The 8,809-nt window shown below is 35.2% G+C and overlaps 1 protein-coding gene across 1 annotated transcript; it reads left to right on the top strand.

The window, feature by feature from the left end:
* The first annotated feature begins 425 nt into the window (after window positions 1-425).
* Window positions 426-7,876, top strand: LOC120347162 (sodium-coupled monocarboxylate transporter 1-like). The gene is made up of 13 exons (XM_039417036.2): window positions 426-563; window positions 1,373-1,555; window positions 1,809-1,997; window positions 2,580-2,645; window positions 2,744-2,863; window positions 2,997-3,151; window positions 3,807-3,947; window positions 4,447-4,665; window positions 5,155-5,264; window positions 5,378-5,535; window positions 5,826-6,052; window positions 6,218-6,321; window positions 6,867-7,876. The coding sequence occupies exons 2-13, from the start codon at window positions 1,388-1,390 to the stop codon at window positions 7,046-7,048; spliced, it is 1,839 nt and encodes a 612-aa protein (XP_039272970.2). The 5' UTR covers window positions 426-563; window positions 1,373-1,387; the 3' UTR covers window positions 7,049-7,876.
* Window positions 7,877-8,809: the final 933 nt, after the last annotated feature.

The raw sequence follows: 8,809 nt of genomic DNA, 5'->3' as shown, positions 1-8,809 counted from the left end.
AAATATGGTAACCCTAATTCTTCCCATTTTAAAACACACAACAGGCGCTGCATGAAACTGGTTCAAAACAATATTTTGGGGTATGTTGTTAAATTCACCCAACATCCCCTGGGTCGACTACTCGAGACGTGGCCATCGACCGGTCGCGTTTGCCACCCCTGCTTTATATGATACCGCCATGCATATATATTTCAGTTTTTCCAAAATTATTGTATCTTTGAATATCAGTGGCTGTCTGTGCAGAGTAAAATTTCTAAACAATTCTTTTTTCAATGCTTCAATGTTTGTTGCCTAATTTAGTCAACGTGTATTCATATCTGCATTAAATTCTTTTAGTTTGTATAACAGGGAAACAGTGCAACTAATTCGATCGTTTTGTGCGGAAGCATTTCTAACAACTTGATTAATGGGAGGCGTTGTCCGGCAGAAATGTAGGACAGCAAGCAAACAGGGAATGGTTCAAAAGCAAACAAACATTTACTCAATCAGAATTGCAAAGACACCTAAGAAGCTTATGTAGAAAACATGAAACGGCTGTTTGCTCACTTGTTCGTTACACGCAAGTAATCAAATATTTTAAAACTGAGCAGTCTTCTGTTCTTTGTTTTTGGTGGCTACATTTTTTATAGCCTACGTTTTGTGATTGCAGACAAGCAGTAAATAATAATTACCGAAAATATAATATATATACTCACAAAGGTAGATTTCCCGTAGTATTCAGTGCGTGTGGCCTCGGTTGAGATTAAAAAAAATCCTCTGCTCAGTTTTCAATTACAGTTGGTAAGATGCAAGCACGCGGGCGGGTTCAAAGCATAGTTGACACACCACACTGGAAGAAGAATCCAAGTTAAATTTTTCAGAGACCAATTTGCTTCCTGAAAAGTATTTCTGAATGATACGGATAGGATTTACATATTTATCCCGGGGTGGAGAAAAGATGATAAGACGGCGAACCACGGCCTTTCGCCCGGTTACCCATGTCAGGTATAGGATTAATTAGCCAGTTATTCGTTTCAGATACATGGACTTGATGGTAGAGGAAACCAGCGGTAACGTGGATGAACCCCCGCTACGGCAGTGAGGAGTCCAGCGATCCTCCTACTAAAAGTTGAATTGTGGAAAACGCATCCAAAAGTGTGACAATAACAGCATATTTGTGGAATGGAAATAATCGTTTGTCGTGAGCGCCATGGTGATTCCCGGGTAGAACCCTAATATTTCATCGCAAGTTAAAACACTCAAATTCCATTTCCAATCGCAGGATTCTAGCTCGTAAAAACTATAGGCCTATTTCCTATCTTAAGAGTGCAGTGCAGAACGCTGTGAAGCACGTCACAAACTCTTACGCATTCACATGCCGTCGATTTTTTAGAAAAATATTTCAAATATGGAATCCACCCTTGAAGTTGAGACTGCCAAGTTTGGTATTGTTGATTATGCTGTGTTCGGAGGCTTGTTATTTGTGTCTGCTGCAATTGGAATTTTTTATGCTTGGAAGGATCGTCACGAAAAAGATGCAGAAGCATATCTTGTTGGTAAAGGTAAAATGTCACCGGTAAGTATAGGCAAAATCTTATATCACACGAAAGTGCCTCATATTTATGAGGCCCTTAATTAGAAAATCACCTCAAACTTAGTAATGATTGATCACTGTTATGGATACAAAGAAGGAAAATAATTCACGGAAAAACATCCGTGGCCATTTCCAGTATATATGATTTTAGCCCTTTGTTATGAATAATGATATCTGAGCTAAAGCGAAGATCAATTTTTCAATTTACTAATTTTTGCTCCCTTTTTTATTTCAGATTCCCGTCGCCATTTCCCTTTGCGTATCATATGTTTCTGGTCTTCTTATGGTTGGTTTCCCGACACTAGTTTACTACTTTGGCGCTGTAACTTGCTGGTACTCTGCCGCATATTTTGTCGGACCGTGGATTACAGGACTATATTATATTCCGATGTTTTTCAGACTAGACATAATGTCGGTTTATGAGGTATGTTTTTGAAACAAATTTTCAAATTTTTTTTCCAATTTTTGGAGTGGATATTCGTTCACGCCATGTCGTTTGTGTAGGTTATCACTTATCGATTTTAATCGGTAAGTATATTGATATGTATTTGTCTGTCTGTTTGTTTGACTGTCTGTCTGTTAGATGCACGCGATATCTCACGAAAGCGAGATTGAATCTGCTCCAGATTTTGCATGTGCATTCATCATATGTCGTACCAGAAGCCAATTGATTTTGGATGAATTATGTCGTATAATTAGCGAGGTATTAATTACTTAGTGATAGTAAACAAGGTGTCACTATGGAGTAAGAGCGGTGTTTTGGGGATCCCCTAACTTTCGATCGATAAGTCTCCGGTCTTTGACTGATATTCTCATGATATTTATCTTTATACAGAACCCATATCTATTTATAGACTATATACTGTTTTTGTATTCTTGCAACGCTGTGGCATCACACTTTGGTTTACTTTGTTACAGTTTCTCTGGTTATTCTGTTTAAAAATCTGCAAGGCGAATATTATTCACTGCTGTGTTAAAAAATTTGCATTATTCTTTTCAACTTTAGATTTTAGAAATGCGATTCGGTAAAGTTTGTCGACTAATTGGTTCCACATCAATTATAGTTCTTATGGTAAGTTACATTTTAATAGTACAAACTAAGATGGAAATGGAGAAATCACATTCATATAAAAAATATCCTACTATTTTCACATTTACTTTTTTGCACAGATTGTATATATGGGCATGGTAACATTCATTCCATGTTTATCCCTGAGCGCTGTATCGGATGCATCGATTCCACTCTCCATACTCTTGACATGCGCGGTCTGCACTTTCTACACTACGCTGGTAAGTCAAAGTCATCATAATATACAATTGTAATTATACATCAAGTGCTTATTGGAAATATATAGGACAAGAGCTCAGCTTAATTCAACTTATATTGTTCCTTTATTCATTCCGTCTATCTTTTTACTTTTAGGGGGGAATAAAGGCAGTTATTTGGACTGATGTCGTTCAGGCGTTAGTGATGGTGTTAGGAATGATATCTGTAATTGTAACAACGACAATAAAAGTCGGTGGTGTTTCAAATATCACTGCAGCATTGGAAAGAGGAGATCGTTTAAATTTTGTCGAGTATGAACAATTTTTAAGTAGCAACTCGCTATGGACGAAAAATATTTATCTGTTTAGTCTTATTTTTTGTAGAACAATTTTTTTTTTTAATTTTGAATTCGCTTACCTAAAAATGTTAAATATTAATATTATACAAAATTATAGGTTTTTGGGAAATTTGTGACTAAACGCGTTTCAAAAATGGTAGGCTACATTGGTGACCGTACATTTAAACCCACGTACATTTGAACCCATGTGTATATCCGCGAGTATAATCTATATATATGCGGGTGCTAAAACCCATGGATTAGGGTCAGTATGCTGGGTTCAAATATCCGCAAAACATCAACAATTTTCATAGGTGCAATAGTATGTAGGTGCAATTGTCACGGGTTCAAATGTACGGGAACCGGCTACACTACAACTTACAAAGCCCTCTCTGTTTTACCACGCGCTTGAACAACTCGAAAACGATTTTATCTTACACCTTATCTTTCATACTGTATCTTTCTTCATATTCATAGACTTCTTTTGTGAGCGTCTAACTTAATCGTAAGCTCGTTAAAATATTCAATTAGGTGTTAATCGAGTTCATCAATTTCGTATATACAATGCAAGAAATTATCAAATGGATCGTGCTATTCGTCATGTAATTGTTTTCAATCCTTTTTGTCAGATGGTCTACGGATCCTTACCTTCGATATTCAACATGGTCTATAGTTATCGGTCTACCTGTTGTCTGGATAATGATGTCAGCAATAAATCAGCCGATGGTACAAAGATATTTGTCTTGCAAAAACGTCACTCAAGCAAGAGTGTGAGTAGATATTGATCGTATAATATACACTACTATTTCCTGTCGTCAAACTACTGCACATTCTTGTTGTTTGAAAAATCGGAGTAGATTATTACACTAAAAATCAAGACTACTCTGCGAATAAAAAACATAAATAATAAATTATTGGTGTTGGCCTCAAACACATAAGGACAGGGTCAACTAAATTTTCTCACCCCTGCTACCTGCAGTACAAAACAATATATATTGTACGATTGTAAATTATAAATTAGTCTCGACAATTTCGAATTTTCAAATGTCGAATGGAAGTTATTTTTGTTTTTGTTTTAAAAATATATTTTGTTTTCATAAAGAAGAAATCATAGTGGCGAGTTTAATGCAAAGAAATAGTTGATATTCTGAAAATAATGAGGCAATATCTGATAAAATCCATTTTAGGCGCAATTAGACGAATTCTTAATTTTTTGTTTCTGGCCAAAATTTTCGAGCTTTATTTTTGCAATATTCATTTATTTTTCAGGGCAGCGTGGCTTTTACTTATCCCTCAGCAACTATTCTTTTGGTTGGCATTCATTACAGGTATGGTAATGTATGCCTATTACGAAGGGTGCGATCCATTAAAGGCTGGAGTCATTGAAATGCCGGACCAAGCTCTTCCATACATGGTAGTTGATCTTTTTCAAAATGTTCCGGGTCTTGCAGGTGTTTTCATTGCCGCTGTTTATAGTGGAACATTAAGGTAATGTACATTACAAAATAGGAAACAACGTATGGACAGTATAGGAAGACCCATCAGACATTTTGGTTCAACTCTGATACCCACTATTACCAGGTTGTTGTGAAAATCTATGTCAAACTATAACTATTACAGTCCCTTCAAGTAATGTGTCTGCTCTGCTCGTTGGTCGTGGCAAAATAGCTTTTTAAACAGCTTGTTCATTTCAATTAGTAGTTCGACTACGTGATTAAATTGCCTAAGTGTTCATTGAGCTTTTTGTAATCAATTTTCTTATATTCTCTCTCAAATGTATCACTACATTCACGAGTACACGTGTAAATTTATAAAATAAAAGTTTTCAAACACGTGGCTTATATTTAACAGAACAAGCCCATTAATCTAGATTCGATGGCTCTGAGCAGCAACAATAAACAGATTCTAATAGTTTTTTAGAAAATGTGATGAGCTCAAGAATAAATTTTCAACACTGTACATTATTTCATTTTCCAGTACTGTATCATCGGGAATCAATGCTCTTTCAGCAGTAATCCTTTCGGACATCATCTTGAAGATAAAACCAGAGTTAGCCAAGAAAAGTTTGATGATAAGTAAAATACTGGGTAAGTAAACTGGGTCGTGCAGATCTACGTTAAACTGCATGTTGAACGTAAGTAATAGATTCAGAAAATAGTGATCTATTACAGCGTTATATTTATGAAGTTTTGTTTTACAGGACTTGTTCTGGGGTTAATTGTTCTGGGTATGACGTATATTATATCTGCAATAGGAAAAATGGTCATTGATTTGTTTTTCGCAGTCTTCGGTGGAATTGGAGGTCCATTATTGGGCGTTTATACCTTGGGAATGTTTTTTCCTTGGTCAAATCTTTACGTAAGTAATAGTTCTAATGTTTTCAGCACTGATACACTGTTAGTAATCACATAAATCCCGTCGAATGAATGAAAATCTTTGGTCATCAATAAATGGCCACCAACCATCTATGGTGACATGGAACTGTCTATTCAACAGACATGATGACTTATTATGCTAATTTAAATATTTTTTATTGAAACGAAGGTCACAATACGACCCAACGTCCAACTATACAACTGAACAAAACCAAATAACAGAATTTGTAATTTAATCAAAATGTAATGACCAAAAATATAATTAACTTACAGGGAGCTGTTGTTGGACAGCTGATGGGAACATTCTTTAGTATATGGATTTCCGTTGGACAAATTATATACCCTCCACCACCAGAAAAACTACAAATAAGGCCAGTGTATGCTGATGAATGCGTAGCCTTCAATTCAAGTGATATTGCGCTATTTTCTACAGCGGATTACAAATTAAATTTGAGTGAAGTGGATGTTTCAACCATACATACAAGCACAGAATCAAACAGGTTTGAAATAAATTAGTATTACAACGTTTCCAAATGTGAGAATTGATATTTAAAACCAACATGGCGACGGAGGTCAGTAAAACTTAATCAGAATCTAGATCACAATATTTTTGAGAAAATAGCTATTCAAATGACTACTACACAATTCTCTATTTTCTTTTTCAGGCCACCTATAGCGGATTCATTTTATGCAATATCAAGCAACTACACTGGGTTGTTGGGATTTCTAGTCACCATTATTATTGGAATTATTGTCAGCGGCATAACAGGTAACACGAATATCTTCACTGCCTGTAGTATGTACGAAACAGAAAACACTGCATGGCTACCTGGTGGATTTCGTGACTATTCTATACAACCTATTGTGGTCAAAATTGCTTGCCAATAACAGTTCACGAAAAATATTAAATAATAATAATCTACTCACATTCTAAATTAGACATTAAAACTTAGGGTACCGCTGTTCGATGACTAGCTTTGGTTCCCCAGTAAAAAAAAAATATGTTTCCTACATTTTCGCGTATTTGGTATTTGTATCAATAATTTTTTAAAGAAAATAAACTTGACTATGACTACCCAGGGGAAGACATTATTATACTTAAACGAATTTTAAATAAATGAGTTGAATTTTCTCAGTTGAGTACACTTTACTATACATTGCAGTTTGTTTTATGTTCCAACCATTTTCCCATGGTTAACATTCAAAAATCAGGTAAAATTCAGATAAATATTTAAATCTACACTGCTTTATTAATGTTTTTATCTTCGTTTTTACCTATCATATATGCTATCAATTTCTCATCAAATTTTTCAGGATTTGAAGACCCGAAATATGCAAATACTGACATATTCACTCCTTTCCTGGACAACAAACATCTTCCCGAAAGCATAATCAAATTTTTCAGATTTGGAGTTCCGGAACGAGAAAAAGTGAAAAACGAGGATTGGGGCGAGGAAAAAACTGATGAGAAATTAAAAGACGAAATATCTGCTTGAAATATATATATATATATATAATAGAATGCAAGTGTGATAAATAAAACGCTGACGATACATTTAACGTTGTTAGTGTTACCAACAGTTGTTGATGAACTGTATTTAAAAATGCAAAGTCCATATTCTTATGTACTATGATCTCATATGTATAAATTGTTTCCCTATACCGTATTTTACGGACCATAAGGCACTCCGCTAATAAATTACTTTTATTGGGGTTTTGCCCCTAATATCAGAGGCGCGCCGGGTTATAAGACCGAAGAATATCAAATAGGACTGCCTCCAATTTTCTACCATCGTTCTGCAATTTTTTTTTTCTTGACGAACAGTTTTTTTCATTTTACAGATATTATAGAGGATTTTTTTTCGGTATTTGTTCCCCCAAGAAAGAATCTATACATCGTAATCGATTGGCTGTAATCTTTTGTCCATTTTGTCCATTATGCCACCTTGGTATGTGTGACCAAATTCTCTTAAAAGTGCAAATTCACTATTATTTTAACTAGAGCACAGTGGTGTCTAAAGTTAAAAGTTGTGACGTTGTTTTATTTCGTGTGAGTGATTGCTACGTAAGTTATTTATAGAACACGGCATCTCGAAATAACTGACACAGCACAAGCAAAGAACATTCCAGCAGATGAAGAAGAGAGCGAGAAATATTTACTTTCCTCGTGTGTGATAGGAGTCTCATAATGCAAATTAGAATTAAAATGTCCATAGAATAGTCATAGCCAGGTATAAACAGTATTAAATAAAATGTATCCATCTTAGTATACAAAATCACAAGAACATTTACACAATAAAAACATAGACGTTATGTCTGGGACTCTTGCTGCTGCTTTGAATATCATGGCACCAATAAATCAGAACTCAAGAGTTATTGGATTGAGATTGTGATATGGGAAAACCAAACCTAATATATGAAATGGAAAAAACATCTACCAAAGCAGGGACGCCAAATAACAGACATCTTCGACAGCAAAAGCACTAGAATCTTACTGCTTGAGTTGTAAGTTGTTACTGCAAGGACTTTGGAAAAAATATATAGATCTAGTTCACGAGAAATGCCGCCAGGACCTCGTGTGGGAAATATTACAATTTTATGAAAAATAATCTATTCCTTAAATCTATAAATTAGTGTCACACTGACAAAATCACAATGCCGTATGGTAGGTCCAATGACGATGAAAATTCATGCTTCCAGTCTCAACGTTAATTGAAATACCGAATGATCCGAGTCACATCTGTATTATCAAATATTTTACAGTAACGGTGCCTTAGTCTACCTACTTAAAAACTTCCGACTTTCGCTACGCACGATATTCGCTGACATGCGGTCGCGGAACCGCTACAATTAATTTTATTTTTTAATTTTATTCACATCAACACACAAAACGTCAAACGAATCCTGCAAAGCCTACAGGAAATTTTGTAATAGATAAAAGTAATAACCCTCTAGCGACAACAACAATCTTCAACCACTGAATAATTCGAAGCAGTTGATTAAGTAGTTATGAGAAAAGCGATTTTTTTCTCAACAAGAAGAAAAACGAGAATATCGGTCAGAGACCGAAGACTTGTCGATTGAAATTTAGGGGTTCCCCAAAACAGCGCTCTTACTTCATAGTGACACCTTAATTAATTGATTAATTGATAACTCGCTAATTATACGACATAATTCGCCCATATTAATAGGCTTCTGGTCCGAGATATGATGAATGCACATGTAAAATCTGGAGCAGATTCAATCTCGCTTTCGTG

Source organism: Styela clava, chromosome 11 (assembly GCF_964204865.1).
Source record: "Styela clava chromosome 11, kaStyClav1.hap1.2, whole genome shotgun sequence".
NCBI lineage: Eukaryota > Metazoa > Chordata > Ascidiacea > Stolidobranchia > Styelidae > Styela > Styela clava.
This window is presented reverse-complemented; position numbering and strand designations above follow the sequence as displayed.

What these genes read in the sequence shown, in the direction of transcription:
- LOC120347162 (XM_039417036.2), top strand. Translation starts at nt 1,388, where the DNA reads ATGGAATCCACCCTTGAAGTTGAGACTGCCAAGTTTGGTATTGTTGAT. An exon ending in CATCAATTATAGTTCTTATG is followed by an intron (nt 2,646 to 2,743) that starts GTAAGTTACATT and finishes TTTTTTGCACAG; the next exon opens with ATTGTATATATGGGCATGGT. An exon ending in ACAAGCACAGAATCAAACAG is followed by an intron (nt 6,053 to 6,217) that starts GTTTGAAATAAA and finishes TTTCTTTTTCAG; the next exon opens with GCCACCTATAGCGGATTCAT.